Source organism: Artemia franciscana, chromosome 11 (genome assembly GCF_032884065.1).
Source record: "Artemia franciscana chromosome 11, ASM3288406v1, whole genome shotgun sequence".
Taxonomy (NCBI): domain Eukaryota; kingdom Metazoa; phylum Arthropoda; class Branchiopoda; order Anostraca; family Artemiidae; genus Artemia; species Artemia franciscana.
This window is the reverse complement of record NC_088873.1, coordinates 22,600,329-22,625,143: the sequence shown is the minus strand read 5'-3', so window position 1 is coordinate 22,625,143 and position 24,815 is coordinate 22,600,329. Positions and strand designations below refer to the sequence as shown.

Here is a 24,815-nt window from a genome sequence, read left to right as displayed (position 1 = left end):
TACAGAGTTATTAAGTAGCCAAATGGTTATAACCCAAACATTTTTTTGCAGCCTAAAGAATATGGATTTAATCGGTTTGACATCTGAATGTCTCTTATAATAGTTATACTTTGTTTCCTATATCTAAAATTTTTGGATTATGATTGCATCAATTTATAATAATGATTGCTAATTTTTTCCAATTAATCGTTACAATAGGGAATAAATAATAACGGAAACAGTCCTCTTACAAGACACAGTAAAATATGGTGAATGCAAACATGCAAACAAACAAACTTCAACTACTAAACAAATTGAGTGAGTGGAATAATACTAACAGCTCACAGGGACAACTTAACGTCTATCAAATATTAAAGATCTTGTAGTTTCTACAATATATGAGTTTTGGAGCCACAGCGGGACACCAAAGAGAAAAACGTTCCGAGAGAAAAGCTCTCTCGCATACACTTTTTTCCTTAGACAATGATTCGTAGGTCCTGGATCTTCTGAATGGATAGCTCTATTACTCCTTGTTGACTCACCAGATTTGCCATAGCACAAACCTTGGCCGTGATTCGATTTTTGTTCAATAATCTTGGCATTTTCAATGAGTTCCACTACCAGGCACGTCAAGTAGGAGTGGGCAGGTGTAGGCCTATATTTTACCCCTATATTTTTTTTGCCTTTTCCTCCTGGATTTTGAAAAATCATATTTTCGTATTTCCATGAAAAATAAAATTTTTAGTATTTTCAAAAAAATAATCGGTAAGACAACAAAATTGCCCCCCTCCTCCTAGATTTGGAAAAATACACTGCCCCGCCTCCTCCTACATTTTTGTGAATTTCATAAGTCCCTGCCTGCAATTCCGTCATTTAATAGCCAAAATAATGTTTCATCGAAAGGTGAATGGGCATCTTTTTAAATCTTCTTACGCTCGGAGTGGGACGTGGGTACAGTGTGTTTTTATGGCACTTGGTGTTAACCAAGTGACATATAGCAATCGCAAATTCTGTCGGTCCCGGTTTTGCTACTTTAGGCACTTCCAGGTTAGCTAGGACGATTAAATTTGGCAGGCGTATCAGGGGCCGGACCAGATTAAATTAGAAATAGTCATTTTACCGATTTGACCATCTGGGGGGGGGGGAGTGGGGGGGGTCTTTAATTTGAAAAAAATAGAAAAAATGAAGTATTTTAACTTACGAACGGTTGATCAGATCTTAATGAAATTTGATGTTTGGAAGGATATCGTGTCTCAGAGCTCTTATTTTAAATCCCGACTGGATCCGGGGACATAGGGGGTTGGAAGAGGGAAACAGAAATCTTGGAAAACGCTTATAGTGGAGAGATCGGGATGAAACTTGATAGGAAGAATAAGCACAAATTCTAGATACGTGATTGGAATACTTGGAATGAATCTGCTGTCTTTGGAGGAGCTGGGGGGTGTTAATTTGGAAGAATTAGAAAAAATGAGGCATTTTTAACTTAAGAACGGGTGACCGGATCTTAATGAAATTTGATATTTAGAAGAAACTCATGTCTCAGAGCTCTTATTTCAAATCCCGACCAGATCTGTTGGCATTGTGGGGAGTTGGAGGAAGAAACCAAAAATCTTGTAAAACGCTTATGTCTCCAGGGGTAACTTGACATACGCAGCTCCTCAAAAAAGAGTCTCTAATTATCCAATTAGATAAATTATGTGGAATTTTTATTATGGATAAATATTACGGATAAATTTTGATAGAAAATTGGACATGTTATACTTATTGAAATCAGTCGGCAAGGCAATCACAAATTGCAAGACGCAAAATTGGGTCCTGGGCCACGAGCTATCTGTTTAAACAGTAGTTTTCCATAAAGTGTATAAGACTCTATTCTTTAAAGGTGTGAACAGATTGATGGTAAAATTATATTTATTCTAGGTAATTTCTCTTCATTTTTGAAAAGGACATTGTTCTTTTAAATAACATCTCTTGAATGTTTGCTTGGTTTCAATGCTATCTACACCTTTTCAATTACACTGAAAAATGCTAAAATGTTTGTGGCAAGTGTGTTTTTGAGCTTCTATTTTTATCTTTTTACATTTTAGTTGTGTTAAGTGGTCTGTTACCTCCTACTGATGGTGTTATCTATTAATCTTACCAGACATGTGTCAAATTACTAAAGTTGATGCTTCAACTAGGTTCCAAATGTCCTTAGTACTTAAGATTCCTTTCTTCTATAGTCTTTTGGTATTGACTCCTTAAGGAAAAACTCTGCTCTTTGCTCATAATACGGGATGAATCATTATGACCATGTATGCACTCATGCTAGGTTTTTGGAATTCCCCTTCCCCCTCTCTTCTTTGTATTAGTATGGTCGCAAATATGTTTGATTTGCAAAATGGCCTGTAGAATGAGAGGCATAAGAAAGAAAAGCAAATATTTAGTGAATATCCTTTTTTGAGCACCGGTGGGAAAATACTTAGCCCCCTTCAAATCTGATTCAAAATTTGGAGTCCCCTTACTACCCCCCACTATCAAAAGTTTTTCTGGAAGTTTAAACTCGATCCCTCATCTGTAACTGGAACAGAGCAGACTTAAATAGTGATGAAGACAACACTGACTTTCCATCACAAACATCAAAAAGAAGAATAATAATAGGAAATTCTTTTTGCAAGGCAGTGGGAAACTAATTATAAAGAACATTTCGGCCCTATGTCCAAGGGCCGTCCGTAATATTCATTTCAATTAGTTTCCCACTGTCTTGCGAAAATAATTCCCTCTTGTTTTTCTTGTTTTTGGTTTTGTTAGGGTAGACATGCCGAAACTACGTTTAAAATTTTCCCAATTTACTGAACTTACTGACCATAATATATAAACCCAGCATTGTATATAACAGTGCTGGGCTTTATTCTTCCCACTGAGGATGACCTACAGTGTAACAATTTGCGCTCTTCAGAAGTAACACATTTTGGCGTCCAATCATTTGACACTGAAGATCAGTGCTGAGCTGAGAGATAATGACATTAGACAATACCAGTTCAGTTCAGTTTATTAATATAATACGCATAACAAATAAAATACACTGGTAGGTAGATAATGATAAAACATAGGTAGAACAAAGGTTTATATAGTTAAAGATTTATTACATTTGCCATAATCAAACCGGGTTTTTGGTATTGTATTTATTATTTATTCTTTGTTAATCATGTTGTTTTTTTCCCATAGATGCTGATTCTGAAGTGTTTATTGTTCCCACTGAGGATGACCCGCAGTGTAACAATTGGCGCTCTTCAGAAGTAACACATTTTGGCGTCCAATCATTTGACACCAGACCTCCTGTTGTTGTCTGCTGGTGGGAGCTAAGAAACGGTGCTCACGTTGGAGTTTTTTGCTATGACAATGGACGAGTATGTTTTCTGGATCTCTCCTCTGGACTCCTCGTCGGAGAGCTCAGCTTCCCTCATGGAATTGAAAGCTCAGCGCTGCACTACCTAGATAATAAAATTGGCTTGTTTGTAAGTGCACGACCTCTCTGTTTCGATTTTCAGTGTCTGTAGAAAACTTGTAACGTCAAAAGTGTCACTATGATATATGAACACAGTCCACTTGAAAATTACCTTTATAGATTGCGAACGTCATTCAGGCAGCAATATTTTTGGTGTTTTTTAAGCTCGTGCCAAATCACATATATATCCTCTCCAAGCACATGTAACACTCGTAATGTAGCACACGCCACATCTCCCAACACATGTAATTCCTTTTTTTCGTTCTAAAATTGCATCAAATGTACATACAGATTTGCATGCCTATTTTAGCAGAAATTTGATCAGAGCATTAATTTCCAAGCTTACAAGATTTTTATAGTAGTAAAACATAAATGCCTATACATCTCTATACGGCTAGATTTGTCTACGCAAGTAAGAAATTCTTATTGGCCTCTCTTTCCTTAAAGTAGGAATATTCATTATGAAAATAACAATTGTTTCACTTGCCTGTTGGCTGAAACTCATTAATTCCTACTATTTGAGTCTGTATAAAGGAAGAAAATCATTTTTGGTACATCTCAATATGGTTAAACATCATTTTGGTGTACATTATTTAAACCCTGTCAAACATTTCATCGGGTATATGTACAGATTTTGTTTTGTGTGTGTGTGTGGGAATGGCGGGTATAGCTTCGAGAAAGGCGAATTATATGAAGATATATTGGAAAGTGCGGGAAATATCTGTACATATTAACATAGACATATTTGACTGGTGGGGTGGGGGATGGTGGCGTTCATAGGATTCCTGATCCAAGGATTTGCCAATCAATATACCATTTTATTATTTTTAGCTCCTTTTTGTAAATTTGGCGTCTCGCATCAAGCAAAAAGAATCAATATAGAGGAGGGGGTCGGATAATCTGTTAAAACTGCAACAATTTTCAGTTTACATCAGTTTCATTAATTTTTAACATTTCAGAAATATAGTGTCCTGCTAACGGTGAGAGTAAAAACTATTTTCCACTGTGATAAGTTCTACATATGCCACGTCAATTGTTTGTCTATTTAGGAATTTTGTGGCTTTACGAATGAAATTCCGATTCTACAAGAACGTCGATCCTCTAATCTTGTGATGTGTTTCCAAGACCACTTGTCAACAAGTCATTGCTTGGGCCCATTACACATTGACGATAATAGAGTGTGCGTCTCCGTACTAGCTTAGCTAAGATATTCCCTGGTAGGCTGTCAAGTATTCTCATTACTTTTGTGTCATCTATCCTTAGAGATAGTTTGTTTGAGTATTTGATTATTTTGTTGCTGAATGAGCTCACGATTGGGTTATTCTTAATGTGTTTTTTACCCATTGATTACAGAGACGAAAAATTCCCGAGTGGCAATTTAGTATTGCCTCAGGAGAACTTAGTATTGTCGCGTTAAAAATGTGGAAAGTTTTATGATTACTTACTTGCTAGCTAATAGGTAACTTAAATCGTAATATTAAGGTTGATACAGTCAACCTGTTAATCAGACCCTCTTTGCTTTTGGTATTTTTGAAGAACCTGTTGAAGTATCCCAAACTATTGCAATTATTTTTTTTATAATGTTTTCACAGTTCCAGATCTCGACCTTGTAGTCTCTTCTTTTCCGCTGCAAGCCACACCGGTCTAGGTCGTTTTTGCCTGTCAAACATCGTAACACCTACCAATCGAAACATCGGTTTTTCCAAGTACCATAGGTTTCAGTAAGCCTTTGGTTACTACCCACCGCGTGTTCCTACGCAATTGTTCTAAGATTATCTAACTCTTTTATTCACATATTTCCGAATCCGTGTCGAAATTTGCATTCTTTTTCATCTGCTTTTCTCGCGTAAGTCTATGTCCAAGTTGGCTCATGTTCTTTTTAGCATCTATTGAGCCACGCTCTTTGATGCGCCTAAAAACTACTTTTCCTAGAGAGAAAGTTCGTAAGGCCTCTGCCTATACTTGGCTTGAGCCTTCCATCCTTGAATCATTAAGTTATAGTTGTGTTGAGTATCCTCAAAACTTGTATTTAACCGGGATCTTCTCTCGAAAGAATACCGATGATCCTTTAAAGGGATTTTTCCTTTTCTGCAGTCGAAATCCATGAAGATGAATGATTCTCTGATTTTGAGTCTGAATTCTCAGCACTAGATTTTCGCTCCAAAAGTTAAATTTGAACAGGAACTTCATGATTATCAGTTTTTTCCAGTGAATTGTAATATTTATGGAAAATCTATTGACTGCCTAAATCCAAGAAAGTCGCATGGTACTGATGGAGCCAGTGCTCTTCCTGTAAAAAAATGTGGTTATGCTTTGGTAGAGCATTTGATCTTTCTTATGCAGATGGGTTTTTTTTTCAGGTAGTTGTTCTTACAACATTGTTTTTAGAAGATCGTACTCCCATTCTGAAGGCGAGAGTAAGATTTTGTTTATGTAAAAAAAACTGCTGCTCTCCGAAGGGAATTTCTTAAGGTATCCATCTGTGCTTGGCTTGAGGGTTCCAACTTTGTTTAATCTTGTTATTCGGCAAAGAGGTAGTGCGGCCTTTGGAAGGAATGTGAGCGTCCAGGATTGAGGGTGTTGAATGCTGTAGGTCTTTTTGTCAAGTGAAATATCTCCCGGAGTTGACCGTCAGAACCAAATAAGTCCCATGATATTTAGAAAGTTAGTGCTCTGCATCTAAAAAGCAATGATTTTGCTTAGGTACAATATTTAACCCTTCTTATGCAGGTAGTATTTTTTAAGTGAGTTGCATGTACAACCTTTTTCACAGCAGATCTTACTCTCATCCTAAAGAAAAGTAAATCCGGATTTCAATGTAATTCCCTAAACTCTATTACAGTTTCCACAATACTTTGCAAACTTTTGAATGATTACTTATTGATGAGCTGAAGGGAAAGTATTGCGCTTCTCCCTACCAATTCGGATTTTAACGCGGTATAATTTGTATAGACACATTATCAGAAGTTGCAAATACATTGATTGATGTCAGTGCTTCTCTTTCTCAGTTGATTTTGAAAGGGCACAACGTAAAGCCTGCTTTCGATTCCCTTATTCAAGCCACTTTGATGCTCCAAGCTACGAAAACGAGTATCAATCATGAAACCACTTAAGAATGTGTAGTTTAACCTTAATATCTGCATCAAGATTCTTGTATATTTATTTATCCTCTTGTTGCTCGTAAAAGACAATTTCCTGTTTGTAAAGGAGTCGGCCAGAGGGCTGCCACTTCTACCCTTTTTACCAACTATATTTTGAAATATAGATAGAATGTCCCAGATCTTGTATTCTGCATGGCCTCAACATATCTTTAGTTTCACACTCTGGTGATCTCCTTAACCTTATTTGGTCTATTGAGTGTATTTTAGATAGTTTTTCCATCCTTTCAGGGGAATGGTGTAATTTTTGTCTAATTTTACTAAGAAATATCAGAAATTGTTCTTTTTAATTGGCAAGACTACTCATCACAAGCTGTATTCCTTGTTAACCTCTTTTGTTACGGCAATTGACCATGTCTCATACCTGAGGCTCCCAGTAGGTACCTCTATTCACCGCACTTGCAGTCTTTTCATCGCTCACATTTCTTGTCATATATGCGCCTCGTATGTTTTGATTGATTCTGAGAAACATTATTTCGGCCTTTTTCACCTTGCCAGTCTTTAAAACGCCCTCATATCATGTATGTCTTGTTGTTTTGAAAGATAATCGCTAAAACTGATAAAGTAAAAATTTGTTCTGTCTTTTTATGTTTTGACAAATTTTTACTACAACAAAATACTGACAAATTTTCTACTGACAAAATATTGACTCGAAACTCAAGATTTGGCTAATAAAATAAAATTAGCATCGCAGATCCAGAAATCGCCTTGTCAAAAGCTTGTAAAAAGTATAAAAAGAAAACAGCAGGTAAAACGTGATTTAGTGCTTGAATTATAAACGAGTTGTTTTAGTTTTTTTCTCAAATAGGCTACATTTACGTTTTGCTATCGTTGTGTTGTTAATATACATATTCGTTATACTTGTTGTTTTTTTTCTTTACTGCCTTATCCTTTTAATGTTATTGTTAACTGGTTTTCAGATAAGCATGTGACTAAAAATTTGGCACCAGAGCTGGCTAAAAATAAATTTGAATAGGCATAATTGTTTTGAGCCAATTGGTAGCGCACTTACCTGATGGTAAGCATGTTAACATTAAAGTGGATAAAAAAATAAAGCAACAATGATGAAATAAAGAAAAAATGAATGGCCACATTCATAAGCATTTGTCTTTTTATAAAGTGAACTTAAACCACTAATCATCTGATTGTCTGGCACGTACTATTCTTTGTAATGATTTGGTTGAGATTAAGCATTACTCTCATTGACAGCTTAAAAATTGCAGCGCATGAATTAGCGGACAATGCGATTGAAGCTCCATGATCGACCGTTTTGTTTTTGTCCTTCCATGCACCATTTAATCTTAGTTTCCTTTTCTAGTTTAATATTGCTCTTTTTTCTATCTAGACCTTTTTTGAACTGTTTTGTCTTTCATTTTTGTTAATAATGACTTTTAGGGAGTTTATTCAGTGGCGTCAATGAGGGGTGTGAGTGTTGGGGCAGGGGACATGTGTCCCTTAAATTTTTATTCCCTCACCCCTAGGTTTTGAGAAACATCTCTTTTGTGTTTTCATGGAAAATGCGTTTTTGGTATTTTTAGTCATAAAATTGAAAAAAAAACTAAAAAACTGCTCCCTCCCCCCTACATTTTGAAAAATTTATCCCCTCCCGTAATTTCTGTGAATTGACTCCACTATAAATATTTGAAGCTGAACGAAACCTAAAGCCTCAATTTGTCAAACTAACAAAAATACTAATTCTTGGTTTAACAGAATGGTTTTAAAGTAAATATCTTCAATATTTTAGCGGATATTTTGACAAAAAGACTTATAAAACTAGCTTGACTGTACCCATCACATTGAATCTTTCAATTGGTCATGAGAAACTGCGCGATTTTGAATGTTTTTGTATAAAAACTTCGATAATTGATATAAAAAAAAGTAAAACTTTATTCAGATACTGTTTGGCACTTAGGTTATCTTTCTTCACAGTCGCTGTTTATATTTAAACACTTTTCATAATGTTTCACCAGTTTTTCTATGCCTTTTGCATTGAAAAGTTACCGCCAACCTGTTGAAACTGTCATGAACTGCTTCTTTAAATTTTATTATCAGTGATGACTGCCCAAGCGATTTCCATCCAAAAAGCACTAAAACTTAAAGAATAAGTGAAATTCTATGGGGGTCTATTCTGGATTGTAGTGTGGACTCTCAAAGGCTTTTTGCTTGAACTGCTGTAGCAGGTCTCGTTCATGCAGCTGAGCGAGGACGAGCGATGTCGTAGAAGAGGATGACGCTGCTGCTCAGCAATCCTCTGCTTCTATTTTGTATTTTGTATCGTGTGCACATTTTGGCGTAACATCTGACAGAAGGCGTCTGCATATATGGTATCAATCTTCTGTATGCAGTCAATATGCAAAACACCCTTACGATCCTGAAAAGCCATACCTATAACCTTTCTGGAGCTCAAAATTTGTTTGGATTTTTCTGTTTCATTTTTTTGGGGGAGAGGATGGGGGTGAATGGTGCTGTTCCGTTGGTTAGTGCTTTTTGTGGGTTAACGTTGAAATTCAGTCCTATTCACCACTAAAAAAAAATTCAAAAGCTTGTCGCCACCTCTATGATAGTTGCTGAAAAAAGTCAATGCTACTCTCATTTGTATGTTCTTTTGTTTTCTGAAAATTTTTTAAGAACTCACCTTCCGTTTTTTTCTCATATTATAACATTGTTTGTGAAGTTTCAATAAAAAATGGTGTCAATTGCGAATCGCGTCCGTCCTCTTTCCCTCTTTCTTTCCTTTTCAGTTCTACTTTTGTGTTCAACATTCACAAGAGAAAGTCGGGCCTATTGTTTATCGTTGTTTACGTTCGTCTATCCACCATTAAACATGATGCACCCTTTCGAACTGATGCTTCGTTCCTCACAATCTTATGAATCAGTCGTTTGTCTTTGTTGATGGCAGTTTCTTGCATTAGAAAATGTAATGACACTACGAACATTCCTCATGGGGAGACCATCAATTGAACCGCACATTTAATGTTACGCAGCTTAGCAATAACTGAACTTAGCAGGTCCCGGCTAGTGCAAGACTGAAGTAAAACAATCCCACGGTGACTAACCAGGTGGCGGCTTTGACGAGAGAACGTTTTCACTTGCTACCTCAAAAGGTTCTTCATTTTCCGAATGACCCTCGTACATTCTCCACGCTTTCCTCAAAAAGATTTGCAGCTATGGAACAGCTATGTCATATTTTCTCGCCTTTTCCTTAACTTCTAATTTCAAACTGCATTTCTTTTTTGTTTCTTTTTGTTCCATATAGGTGTCCTTCTCTGCTTTCTTCTTTCCTTTCATTTATTTCTTTGTCGTTTGTTTTCATTACGTCTCTTTTCTTGTGTCTTTCTTTTTTCGATATCTTCCCTCCTTTCAATAAACTATTGTGCATGTTTGACATTTCTAATTCACATATGAACTCGTCGCATGAAATCCAGTTCGTCTTTGAAATATTAGAAGTTTAACACAAAATATTTAAGATAAAGCACTAAACTGAAATTTGCACTCGCATGTAGGAGAATATGGTGTCAGAAAGTGTTGCTTTCATTTCAAAGGAATGCATCTTAAACCGCAAAACTTGCATACTTTTTTGTGTCTTTAGTTATTGTAATATTGTTTTTTATTCGTTGCATCTTTGCTCTTTCAGGTTGTCGGACAAGGAAAAAAATCTTCGGTAATACTAGAAACGTCTACGTATATATATCCATTAGATGCACTGGTTGTATCCTCGTCGGATTTTGCAGGTTCTCGTCGATTTGAGCCTAGGTCAAGATTAAAAGGTCTTCGAACCTTTTCTGCTGAAGCAATTGCCAATATCAAGCAGAAAATTGCTGAGAAGACACGTGGGGTTCCAGCAGTTTGCTCATCTTCTGAAGAGCGACATGATCTGATAATCAGTGAGTTTGAACACAGAGAAGGGACTTTGCCATTCAATTTTAATCAAGAGCTTTCGTGGATGCATTATGATGACGAATCTGGGACGGTTACGGTACAAATTGTTTTTTTTTTTTTTTTTTTTTTTTTTTTTTTTTTTTTTTTTTTTTTTTTTTTTTTTTTTTTTTTTTTTTTTTTTTTACAGTGTTATGTTTCTACACGCAATATAAAAACTAATTATAAGGATTGAGAACTGGATATCCCTCAAAGGGAAGTCATGTTAATGCACTCCGGTTTATAATATACCATTGTCTTTTAAGAACGCTATTTAAGTCTGATTTTGGGTAAAGGCTCATTTGAAAAAAAAATATAAATTTTAGACTTGCTAGGGTTGTTTTTACATCCTCAGAAGTTTGAGGAACATTCCCTGAAAGGGAAATTTTTTGGGAATTGACGGTACTATTTTTGTTTTGCTATAGGGAATGAGTCTGAAGACCAGGATTAAAAGTGCGAGTTAAACTTTTTTTTTATTATTATTATTGTTTAGTCACCCCAAAGATTTAAATTTTGACCAAGGCATTCTGATACAAACAAAAAGTGAAAGTTCCAAGGTTCTGCACCCCCTAAAGAGAGGATCAGATTAGCGCAAGTGTAGCGGTTGTATAGGGACATGTAGTTTCAGGGACAAGTAGAAAGTTCCAGGGACAAGTAGGGAAAGGAAGATAGAGGATGGGGTAAGGAAATTTCAGTTTTTCGGGGAAAGAGCTAAATTATTTTTATTCCGATGCACCGAAACGTCTTTACACTATAAGCTGCTATGGGACCTATAATTCGTACACCATTAATCGACGAGATAAATTAAAAAAACAATACGTGTTGCCAGGCTATTAAAACGGTGTAACTGCTAAGTCATGGTTTGATCGATATAGGAGCTGCCGTTGCTGCAGTGGTTCTATCAATTACCAGGGCTGTGACTATGTTGTATCAAATTTTTCCTGTTTATCTACGAAGGGGGAAATCGTCGTTTCAGAACAGTCTGTTTATTTTCTACAAAAATGCATGTTGCTTAATTCTGTTTTCTAATTTGTTGCTAATATCTTTATTATAGTGTATTCCAAGAATCTTTCCCAATTTATTTTTTTCTACCATGCATAGGTCATACACCAAACCCATGATTGAATATATTTTTCTGTTCTGGTTGGGGCGCAAGCCCCTCGCTTGCCACTTTTGATTTAACATGATTAGATGCAAATAGTAGCTATCATTCCTCAACCAGCCTTAAACCCAAGTTTGTCTTGTTAGACCTTTGTTATCAGTAATTGTTTTCAAAATGTCAGTTAGGCCTACTTTGACCTTTGGTTTTCTAATTATTAAGCTTCAGCTATTGTTGCAAAGATCATAAATTAATTATATTGTTCAAATTTGTAATGTTTTTAAGTACATTCTCCATGTATTTTAGATCTACGGATCAACTTATAGTGAAGAAGACGTGCAGCCGAGATTTTATCAACTACTGCCTAAGTTATCCCAAGTGATAGTTGTAAAGAATGTGTTCTTCTGTGTTAGTGATAAAGATGGTGCCATACTGGCTGTCTCTTCCGTGCTAAGTAATGTTGACAATCAAGATTTTATTGCTGTAAGTTTTTCTTTTTACTACGAGGTATTGCAGGAAAGTTTAATTAAATTGCTGCCACAATTAGATTTGAAGTCAGATCCTCCATTGCTGGGGCAGAGTGGCTTTACCGTTGTTCTGTGGTAGTTATGATCCCCTTGGACAGTTGCGAAGGCCAGGTGTTTGCTTCCTAGTGCCACCAGTATGCTTGGCAAATTTCCACCAGGGCCACTACTGGTGCTACTAATGTATGTTGTCATGGCCTTGCCAGAGCCACGGTTTCTACAAGCTCCCCCGACTGGTTTCCAAGCTGTGAACTTGCCACCGGTATAACCAGTAGGGGGTCCGATAAGTGTACTGGGGCGTATATGCCACAGTGTGGGCCCACGGTAACAAGCTTAAAGTTGGTCTTTTAAAAGTCTTATTTTCCCCAAGGAAGGATATATCCATAATACAGGACCTCCTTGAATATACCAAACTCTATCCTCTCGCTCTCACTAGACTCTTCTTATGCTAGTCGAAAAGAAGTCGGAAGTAAAAGTAGAAAAAAAGCTTAATATTCAGGTCAACTTTACAAAACAGACTAAAGAACTCGAATCAAACAAAGCACTTCGCGACCTGCCTCCCGTGCGGAGGTGCACAAGTTCTGACCAAAGGGAAATAATGGCCCGCTCAAATGGAAGTACAAAATCAACCCTAGGATTTTGCAAGCTAATTTTATACCTGCATGAGTCATCAGCATCCTGCATTTTTCAGAAGCTTTTCTTAACTAGTCGACTTTTTATCAAGACGACTCGTAATGGGTTAACCAAGAAAGAATATTGAGAGGACAAAAAGACATTTAATGAAAAGCTAAGGCCACGATTAAAGTATTGAAATTAAAGAGAAATAAAATTAAGTTTACAAAAATTTCTTTTATCTGGTAACACCTCCCTCCTAAGACAAATGGCCACCACCGCGCCATATTAGTTAGAACATGGAAGGTAAAGTCTCAAAACGTAACGTACGCAATACTGACTTCAAAATCACCAATTATAATTCTCTTCTCGTCTTCCATCTTTTGTCAATTTCCACTGCAGCTGCAGCTTGGCTACAGGCTCTTCTGTCATACCATCCGCTTGGCTCAGGATCCATTGCCATTCAATATCTCTGTTAGAAAGGTCGAGGCTATTGTCTCTACAGCCATATCCATAAGGTTTGGGATTTTGAAGAAGGGGGATCCACGAGACTTGGGGAACATAATAGTTCTAATACAATCCAGTATTTCTCAGGCATAGCCTAAGGGGAATTCGCGTTTCCACCATCGCACCAGCATAATGGAAAAAATAAAGTCACATTAATCATATGGGTGCTGGTTCATCACTCATCAAGGCCTATTAGCACAATTAACTCAGGAATTCTCTCACTCTCATAAATTTACATCTGAGAGAAGTGAAGAATCAGGCTCTAGAATACGCGTCGATGGCAGATGTCAAGAGGGATTGGCTAAAATAGCCTCAATCTCCAACGATGAAAGCAACTCTACATCTCAATTAAAACACGAATTGCCCCCTGGCATAATTTGAAATTACTTGCGGCGCAAGATGCAACGATTGACTGTATCGATTGATGTTAGGGAAATTGTTTAAAAACCAAGTGAAATATGAATTAGCTTTTCTGGGCCCCCTTCCCTTGGATAAACAAATGAAGGTGAAACTTGGATATATAACTCAAGGGAAAATATTTGGGTGAAATAAACATCGATTCCAATACAGGGTAAAACAGCCAATAGGTTTACCGTGTATAGGCTTGTAAGAGTTTGGAAAGGCTGCGCCATGGGAAAAGAATCACAATTGGCCCAACAGTTGTGAATCAAGAAAATGGCACTTCTTCATGACTACCCGAAGGGTATCCTCCCCATGGGATTTCTCTCCTCCGAAGCAGTCGAAACGCTCCTAATAGTTTATAGGACTAATATTAGATTTCATCCCAAGCTTTTCCGAGCCAACAAAAATTCAATACCTTCTGATTTTTCCAAAACCCGTTATAATCGGTTAAATTCTACCTTTTGATCATCTCTGAATGTCCCCAATGAGTCCAAGACCTTCTCCTCCCTCCTAAACTTTTTTGTCCTCCCGAAATTTTATAATTCTTTCATAATATTACTCGCCACCATCGCAGACTGAATTTGTAAATCAACTACCTTTTTTGTAAATCTTTTCTGTTTTCCAATTTTTTTCCCATTTTTCTGCACAAAATATATCATCATCAACCTCTAATTGGACTCTAGTGTCGTTTTTCTTAGACTGCACTTTTTTTGGCAGTTTCATTTATAGTTCTTTTCTGTTTCTTAGTTTTCTTTTCTTTTGCCATAGTAAAAAATAATTAGCTTATAAATAAGAACTATATTATTAAATTGTAGTTTCGTTTCGTATCTTTTTTCTCTATTAGGTCACTTTATTTTTGCAGAAGAAGATAAAAAATTCGCCATCAGATGGGAATTGAACCTTAACAATAGGTTTTTCATATAGGACTAAAATTTAACGGACTTTACGAGAAAAAGCCGGTACAATAAATTCATTTTCAGGCTTCTCTGGCATACTGAGTGCCTCATCTTGAGTGCCTAAGACTTACTTATTGGCGCCTCGTATTTGTAATGTGTCCTGAAATTTATTATTTTCCCAAATATTTCCCGACAAATTAATTTAAAGCGTATCATTTTCTTTACAAGTTGGCTTAGCCACTTCGGCATCCCTGACTCTCCTGCCGAATGGGAAGTTTTTTCCCTCTTTTATAGAAATCTCCTGTATATTGTCCTTTAGACGGGTTAACTTCGCCATTTCTGTCTCTTCAAATCTCCTACGAAATGGAACTTCTTCCCTTGCCGTTATAGAAGTGGCTTTTACGGTGAATAGATCCTCTGTGTGTCTGAAGTTTCCTCCTACTAGAACACATATAGCTAGAGAAGAAACTAAGCCTGCTTTACTGTTTTTATAGCATCGTTCCATCATTCTTCGCAGTTTTTTATTCTAACCCAAGCTTATGAACATGGCTGCTTATCTCAATAATGACATACTGTTGTAACCGCATCCCTATGGTTTATCTCCGATTTGTTGATTAGGTCATCTGCTCCTCCTATCCTTTGCATTTTGTGGCACCTTGATGTGACCAAAGCTGCATGTCTTGATAACATACCAAATATTGTTTTCAAATCCTGCAGTGCCAAACTAGCTGGACCTTTGCCATTGCTCTTCCAAATATGCTTTCGACATTCCACAAACATGGAAGTCCGCCTATGTTATACCTACCCTAAAGCCAGATGGCGATCCAACGAGTATGGGCTCCTAAAGGCCTATTTGCCTCCTCTGCTGCGTTGACAAGGTCTATGAGAATGTCTAAAATTAATATTTCAACAGTTCCTGGAATCAAACAACCCTTCAGGTGATCGCCAATATGGATTCTGCCAGAAACGCTTAATATTGGACTTTCTAGTGGACCAGCATCAGGAGTAGATCGAACTTTTTATAATGGGGTACGACATTAAGCTAGCGTCATTTGACATCGCCAAACGTTTCGACAGAGTATGTTATCGTGGCCTGCCTAAGAAACTCCGTGCGTAGGGTGTTCGTGGATGTCTGTTAGAATTGATTGAGAGCTTTCTTTCTGATAGCTCACTGCGGGTTGTCCAACGGGTTTATTCCCGCAAATATCCAGTTTAAGCAGGAGTTCTCCAGTGCAGCGTATTGAGACCCACGCTTTTCCTCATCTACGTAAATGACATGACAGGCAACCTCACAAGCCCTCTACATTACTTCGCCGACGATACCACAACATACTCAGCCGTCCCAAAACACGAAGACCCAACACAAGTCGCCCTTTCCCTAAAGATGGATCTTTCTAAAATCGAAAGTGGTCTGATGCATGGATGATCAACTTCAATGCGTCGAAGAAAAAAGGAGCATCTTATGACCCGATCAGAGGTGCCACGTGAACATCCAGTTTCACTTTCAAGAATGAAACTATAAAGAACCTAGAGCCTTTTTTCTGTCTCATCTGGCTTTCTACAGGCTCCTCTAACCCTTGCCTCCTCATTTTTTGCCCTTTCTTCAGCCTCCCTTGCCCTTTTGTCTGCCTCCCTAAGAATAACATCTCTTTCCATTCCAGTAAAAAAATTTCGAAGGTAGATTTCTGTTTACTACAACATGAGTGTGAGCTTACCTCTTTAGAGCATGTTGGCGTTCTGTGAGTCTAAAAGTCGGACATTTTCATCGTCAACTGACATTATCTGTCTTCAAAAATATGATCCAAACCTCAACCGAATAAGAAAATAGACACATTATTTGTCGGAAATACCGCTTAATTAATTATTCGATCATGGCAAGCTCAAAGCAAAATGAGCAAAAAAATGACTGTATGCAAATACTATTAAGGATTGTCAGCGACGCCCAATATGACGTTTAATAATCTCTCGAAAAATTGGGAATATTGACGCTTAATTAGTGAATAACACTTTAATATGCTACAACCGATTCTTGGTCAGGTAAAATAAATCTTCAAAAACAAAATATCTCTTTTATGGTGGGCAAGAAAGTAAATTTAACAAACGCGAAAATGCTATACTGATTGATTAGTTGTACTAAAAATTACACAAAAAACCACCCTACGACACAAACCAAATATCAACACTAGATACTGGTCATTCCAAATGCAAATTATACTAATTCGCTAGATGTAATCTCCATGAAGCCAGACTTAGCCATAAAGGACTTGCTTTTCTTACCCTTTTATCAAAATTGCCCATACATTTTCTTCAGTTTGCTGTATCTTGTTATCTTCACCCCTAGAGATTATATCCAAGTCCACTAAATCCTCTCAAACTATAATCCAACTTTTACTTTCTTTTTTCCCGTTCTCAGACTCTGTAATATTTTCTAAAACGAAGAGGTTCCACTACTGCAATCTCAGTTCACCCTTAAATTTGGTTCCGTCAATTAATTCTACTTCATTTCCTTTTAATTCTCCAGATCTCAAATTTGTCTTACTATTTCGGTGAAGACCGTCGATTTATTTATTTTTCTCTAGTTGTTATGTTATTCCCTTAGACTCTGCTTAAACCCCTTTTCATCAAAGGAACCCTCACTGAATGCGTTCTCCCTAAGTAGAGGCAAGATCGTCAAATTTTCAATTAGAGATAGGGTTTTTTAATTATGTATTTCTCCGCACGATTTTTATATAGATTAAATAAAAAAAACAAGTTTTTTCAACTGAAAGTAAGGAGTGACATTAAAACTTAAAACGAACAGAAATTACTTCGTATATGAAAGAGGCTGCTTCCTCATCAATGCCCCGCTCTTTACGCTAAAGTTTGACTCTTTCTCTCAATTCTTCTTTCTAAAACAGTAAAAAACTTTAGCGTAAAGAGCGGGGCGTTGATGAGGAAGCAGCCTCTTTCATATACGAAGTAATTTCTGTGCGTTTTAAGTTTTGATGTCACTCCTTACTTTCAGTTGAAAAAACTTGTTTTTTTTATTTAATTTCTGAACGTTTTTGAATCAATGCATGTTTTGATTTTGGCTCTCCGCAGAGGAATAATCAAAACGGAATTTGCATATTTTTTTTTTGGCTCAATGGCTTTCTCATAATTTTGATCGAATGATTTTGAGAAAAAAAAGAGCGGGGGACGAAGCCTAGTTGCCCCCCGATTTTTTGGTTAATTAAAAAGGCAACTAGAACTTTTAATTTTTTACGAATCTTTTTATTGGTAAAAGATTTACGTAACTTATAAATTAGCTTACGTAAAGAACTTTTGTATTCTCATGTTTTTATTGCATATATGAGGGGATTCGCCCCATCGTCAGTACCTCGCTCTTTACACTAAAGCTTAAATTTTATCCCAATTCATTAAGAATGACCCCCTGAATCACAAAAGCCGTAGAATAAGTAGTTGAAATTACCGAAAATACTTTAGCGTAAAGAGCGAGGTATTAGAAGGAGGTTAGCCCCTCATATGGGTAATAATTTCTGTTTGTTTTAAGTTTTATTGCTGTTCCTTACTTCCAGCTGAAAAAGCTTTTTCACTTTTATTTTTTAATTGTTTTTTTTTTTTAAATAATGCTAGTAAATCCTGCTCTCCCTTCATGGAAATTTTCTTCTCCCATTACAAATTCTCGAAGGAAAGTTTCCCCCAGCATATCCCCCTCTTCTCAACCCCTCCCCCAAACCAAAAAAATCCTCCTGAAAACGCCTGTATAACCATTCCCAATAACCATTACTATATGTAAGCACAGGTCAAAGTTTTTAACTTGTTGCCCCTCCCACGGGGACTGTGGGGGAGTAAGTCGTCCCCAAAGACATAGTTATAAGGTTTTTCGACTACGCTGAATAAAATGGCTATCTCAGAATTTTGATCCGTTGACTTTGGGAAAATAATTAGCGTGGGAGGGGGCCTAGGTGCCCTCCAATTTTTTTGGTCACTTAAAAAGGGCACTAGAACTTTTCATTTCCGTTAGAATGAGCCCTCTTGCAACATTCTAGGACAACTGGGTCGATACGATCACCCCTGGGAAAAAAACAAACAAAAAAACAAATAAACACGCATCCGTGATCTGCCTTCTGGCAAAAAATACAAAATTCCACATTTTTGTAGATAGGAGCTCGAAACTTCTACAGCAGGGTTCTCTGATACGCTGAATCTGATGGTGTGATTTTCGTTAAGATTCTATGACTTTTAGGGGGCGTTTCCCCCTATTTTCTAAAATAACGCAAATTTTCTCAGGCTCTTAACTCTTGATGGGTAAGGCTAAACTTGATGAAACTTATATATTTAAAACCAGCATTAAAATGCAATTCTTTTGATGTAGCTATTGGTATCAAAATTCCATTTTTTAGAGTTTTGGTTACTATTGAGCCGGGTCGCTCCTTACTACAGTTCGTTACCACGAACTGTTTGACTACTATAGGCTAATTCGGGCCGCGTCTTCAGAAACGTGTGTTCAGTTCACTATCAGTATTTTGATAGTACTGCAGCCACCAGTATTTGGCTCCTAGTGCTGACAATGTACGTTGCACATTGCTCAGAATAAAAGATTATCCTCCCTTTCCTTTTTTTTCACGGTATTCATGTACTAAGGATTGAACTAAAACCTGTTAAATCAGAATACAGCGAACGGAAGTTAACAACAAAAGCTTCATCTATTATTATTACCCTTCAATTTTTTATCTTCTGGATAATTAAGTATTACAGTTTCTAACGCGTAAGAACTTTCTTAAAAAACAGAGTATTGTCTTTCTCTCGCTTTTCGCCAGCCTTTCAAATTGGCCGTTTTTTTATATAACTTGGAGTCGGCGAACTATTTACAGCAAGTAGAAAAGCATAACAAGATCGCTGAACGGTCAACAGCCTGATAAAAATGACTAATAAACTGGTCAATCGATGCATCGTTGTTATTATAATTTATGACAAAAGCTTTTATAGTTAGTGACTAAAATTACTAGTGGCCTCTTGGTCTGTATTACCAAGCATTGGATTTTCACATGTCTTAGAGATACATTCTAAATAGAGTAAAAAACTAATTTTCATGGAGTTGGCAGAAAAGTAAGAGCCTTCAAAGGCTTGCATGCCACCTGGTTTTTTCAAGACCTGGAAAAGAAACAATTATTTTTTAGACAAATTTCGAGCTATTTAATTGTAGAAACTTTTCTGAATGGGGGAAAGATGTAAGAAGAACGCAGAAACTTATTAATTCAATTCTGAAACCGGGTTACCCAAAATCAGTTTCGCCTGAAAGTCTTAAAATCAATGGCCAGTTTGCATCTGATAAGCAAATTTTTGAAAATCAGCCAGCGCCTTATTTATCTACAGCAGCTATTTCTCTAGCGCTTTCTGATTCGCCTCGTCTGAAATCTAGGGCACTGGTGCCCGTAACCAAGTCTGAAATCCATAAGATTCTTTCTTTTACTACAGGGCACTTTCTCGTCAGACCTAGGTCACATTCCTGCCAAGATCATCAAGTTTGTTTTACCTGCAACTCTTTCACACTTAGCTGAACTTGTTCAAGCTTCTTTTGTTGTTCATATTTTCCGAGGAGTACTTAGAAGATCAAGGGTTATAGTTCCTTTTTAAAAGGGGTTCAAGAAAATCGGAAAGTAGTTATCTCCGATTCCTTGCAATTCTTCCTGATGAGAAATTGGCCTGTAAATTCTACATTAATGCAATAAGTGTTAAGATTACCAGGAATATGGGCACCTTACGTAAGCTGAAGCATGGTATTCTACAGATGTGTCCTTTGATCCAGTCATATATTCCTTACTGCCCTGTCATACGGATGTCTACTTTTCAGTCAAACTTACGGAGCATAGCTTCTCATCATAAGAAATTCAGACGAGTTGTAAAGCTTACAAATCCATCTGCTGTTAAACCGCTCTTAAATATGAGATTGGCTTACTTTCTTGCATGTAGCTCTTTTATTTTTGCACGGCTGCATGAGAAACATCCAAATGTCGCCCAGTCTCCTATCGTTGTATCTGACTGCTCGTTTAATGTTCTAACAGTATAAGATTCCCTTTGATGGCTTGCGTTCATTCTGACTTAGCCTCTTGTGGCTTCTTGAAGAGTATGGAATACACTTTCAGTTGCGGCACAGGGTCACTCCTTTGACATCTTCGAACATCTGGTGGCTCAATTTAAAAGGCTAATTAAAATCTATAAATATTTATAAATGATTTCGTTTAAATTAATATTATCTTTTATGCCTAGGTATTATTTTAATCTTGACTATTTCTTTTCTCTTTTTTCTCTCCCTTTCTCTCTATCTCCCCCTCCCTCCCTCCCTTTCCCTCCAGTAAAAACATAAGCTTTTATCTGACGTGTAAATTAGCTACACGTCAAATATAAGATGTTATCCCATGCTGCTTAAAATGTACTCATTTTTGTATGTCCACTAACTTTAACACTAACCGGGCTCCTTTGGTCTATAAATTGTCCATGAAGCTCTGTATTCTCAGTAACTATTTTTTTTTTTACTTTTTCAGGAATACAACGATAAAGCTATATTAGGTAAGCACTTATTCTCAATCGGTGAGGAAATCCGAGGAATTTTTGCCTTGAAAACGCCTCATAGATACTTGAAATCCGATGCTTTGCATTTGCAAGATCAAGACAATGACGAAGTTGGTGAAGATAATAGGCCTCTATTTATGAAAAAAGACGTATCCATTGAAGATATCGAGTTCAGTGCTGATACAGTGCTTGATAGCTGCCTTGTATGGACTAGCAAAGGCTTTTATGCGTGGAATCCCAAGTATGATTTTTGCTTGATTCTTTTCTTGCCTCTTCCTCTTTTAGCCTCTTGCTGAAGTTTTGTATTTTAGATTATTTTAACCACAAACTAGAAAAAGAGGAGATTTCATACGATACGATATTTATTATTTTTTATATATTTAGTTGAATGACATTGAACTTTTCCCTAATTGTTTTTTAGCTTCTTTTTTAAGTGAATTTAGTAATGCATTAGTGTATGTCAGTTGTAAAATTGGCAATTAGATTGTCGAATTGTCGTTTTTATTGACGATTTGATTGCTAGGATCGGGCTTTAATTTCATTCATATAGTTATGCTGTAGTTATAAATTTTATTCAAATTGGATTATCAGGACAAGTACAACGATCCAATTTTTCCTAGGATGATAATAAAGTTGAGAAATATCATGTACCATAAGAATAATATAATAATGACAAATCGAAACTTTGACTGTATAGCAATGTTAATTAGGCTCACTAATATAACGCCTGTAAAAAATGCATTTTTTAATTTTCAAAATATTGCCAAAATATCATTTGCTCACTTTTGACTTGTTTAACACTGGACAACAAGCGGTCATCTGTATTGTGGTAATTTTGGTTTTAAAGCTAAAGAGCCTTTTTTGGGGAGCAAGAGGGTTGAACTGATTATAAGGCAAGTTGATACTCCTTCGATACCATACGTCCCCCCATCCTTAGCCTAAATCACTTTCGATAAACATTTTACGATTCAAATTTAAATAGAATGGTTAAAAATTGATCTCCTGGTTTTATGTGGCTCGTGCAGCCCCAGGGGCAAGGGTTCCAAATTGTCCAAATAGTCCCTTTCAAAAAGAGCTTTTATTCATAAATTTTAATACTAATGTTGAGAGGTTACACGTCCAGAAATTGGAATGATACAACAATATAAGTCAATATGATTAATATTTAGGTCCAAAATAGGCCCCTGACCCCATGTCTTAACTGTTAATTGTTAAAAGTAATCGACAGTGGAGTGTGGCAGTCTTAATCAAAGCGCACCAAGCATGAATTTCATAAATTGCGTTTTATTCCTACCAAAGCTGATATTTGAGGGTTCTTGAAATTTTGATAAACAAGGCTAATACAAGGGTAAATATTGCAAAATACAAGTCCAAAATCAAAACATGCGAAAGGCAGGTTTAACAAATAGTATTTGATTTTCACCAAAGTTGGGGTTTAAGCTTTTCCGGTTTGTTGATTATAAAACTGCGACTAATACTACAATATTGAAATCCGAGGACATCCTGATGCAATAAACTCCTTACCAGTAGAAATAGAGTAGAAATCATAATAAAATGAATATGTGTGGCTATGCTGTTTGACCTATGTGATTGTATGGATGAGTAGGTTTAAGGCCTCATTCAAGTGCTGGTCTATATTAATCACTAATTTAGGAAAACAGTCTTCCTTTTCTCCTTCTGTCTTTTTTTTTTTTTTTTTTTTTTTTTTTTTTTTTTTTTTTTGTGTTTGTGCTGTAGCATTGGTGATTTCTCTTTTCATGATAGTAATTTATAACTCGAGCAATATTTTTTTTTGTGAGATTTAAACGTACACGTACTATTACAGCAAGTGATAATCTTTTTGTCGAAAAGCAGGCTCTCATACAATCAGGAAAAACGTATTTAATTAAAAGCCACACATTATGTAATGTCATAAATTTGGCTGGCATGTAAAAGCTGCATGTCTTTAGAGCAGATTCTTGCCGAACATCCTTATAAAAGTGAGATGGTTCATAAACCTTGTGCACTTTATTTCTGGCAGTTATTTCCCGACCAAAAATATGACGAGTGTGTGTGTGTGGTACCAGTCGTGGAGAACAAGGACATTGCAGGGATCACACTCCTGAAACTAAGAGGCAGCACGGTGCTTTCGAGTAGATGACCGAATCGAAACCACAAATAACGTCAATGCTGCAGACCAACGGCGGCTATTTGAATATAGTTGTACTTCTCATTGTTCAGCCGATGAGTGTGTCCACGGCCTTTCCCATTCTTGAATTCATTTTGTTTTTCCGCCATTAAAGCATGCTGCAAAAAATGGGACAGCAGAACCCTCTCAAATAATTTAATAACTTATGCCGCTGTTTTATTTACAAAGCGATGGACATCATTTCTTTCCGAGAATGTTAGATGCGCCTTCACAGTGAAAGCTGGTAGGGGTGAGCCCCAGCTCGACGCACATTTGGAAGAGCGAGGCTAAATACTCATTTAAAAGTTTTGTGCCTGGCTGTATGTATCTCGGTATAATTCCATCGAGCCTTGGAGGCTTGTTCTCTCGTAGTGTTCCGCTATTAGCTTCATATAATTAGTCATATTAAAGCTCCATTTAGAAATTTTCACATTATTTTGACGTTATTTGAGCTGCCTAGCTGTTTTTTAGCTTAAATTTAAGCGTGGAAAGCATTTCATTTGGGAATGGCGCGAACACGTCAGCCCTATTAGGTTGAGATTGCGTTCACAGGGTTTTCGCATATCCTCGACAAGCGTTTTAATTCTTTTTTTGGCATATGGAAAGCCATACTCAGAGTGGACTTTGTCAGAATCCTTCTACAAATTGTAATAGAGCTTTAATATCCATATTGTGGAACTTGATATTTAGGCTATTGCATCCTTTTTCCGACTGGTAGTATACAAGGCAGATTCTAAAAACTTCATCTTATGTATGATTTCTGAGCAAAATCTAGCCTGTGTTTAATTTGAACATGAGTGGAACCCTACGTCAAGTGGGACCCTAGTTTCATTTAATCAAGAGTCGAATCAAGGATAGTTTTGTGTAAGGACTGTTCTCCATTTGCTCTCGATAAATCATGAACACCCGAGTCGTCGCTTGTGAATCGAGAATGGCACAAGTTGGCTAATCTCTAGTTTTGGCTGATCAGTTGGTTAACCAAATGTGATCTTTATAACTGTACCCCAAGTTGACTATCGATTTGATCACTATCAGAAATGAGAAATTCACTTGAAAGTGATCGATATCTAGCCAGGGATGCGCAACATAAAAAAGTAAATGATAAGTATTGAAGGAAAAAGTAAATAACTGAAAGGCCCTGATAAGCAGACTCCATGAGACACAATTATTAAGAATGTATTTCTATTAGAGCAGTGATCGGCCATGAATATAGCCAAATTTAAAAAATGACACATGGACCAGAGACGAATAGAAAATCAGAGATTTAGCGTCAGACTGTCGTCAGGTCAAGCAGCCCAAAATTCATCCTAATATATGATCGGCCATGAATATAGCTATAATAACAAATGACGCAGGGGCCAGAGACAAATAAGCAATCAGAGATTTAGTGTAAGACTGTCGGTGACTGAACAAGTAAACAAAGACTCCTCTTACTATGCACACTCTTATTACCATAGTTTCATTGAAATTACCTAACCCCTGCACTAAGTAAAGTCCTTGGCCGCCCAGTTTTA

At 36.8% G+C, this 24,815-nt stretch overlaps 1 protein-coding gene across 2 annotated transcripts in view; it reads left to right on the top strand.

Moving 5' to 3' along the window:
* The window catches only part of LOC136032969 (uncharacterized), an 83,051-nt gene that overhangs the window by 25,705 nt on the left and 32,531 nt on the right, over positions 1–24,815 (top strand). Inside the window, exons 4-7 of one of the 2 annotated variants that reach the window (XM_065713468.1) lie at positions 3,187–3,476; positions 10,259–10,600; positions 11,945–12,121; positions 21,107–21,375. In XM_065713468.1, coding sequence (XP_065569540.1) covers positions 3,187–3,476; positions 10,259–10,600; positions 11,945–12,121; positions 21,107–21,375 — 1,078 coding nt within the window. The remainder of the gene's footprint in view (positions 1–3,186; positions 3,477–10,258; positions 10,601–11,944; positions 12,122–21,106; positions 21,376–24,815) is intronic. The other variant, XM_065713469.1, reaches the window with a different exon arrangement.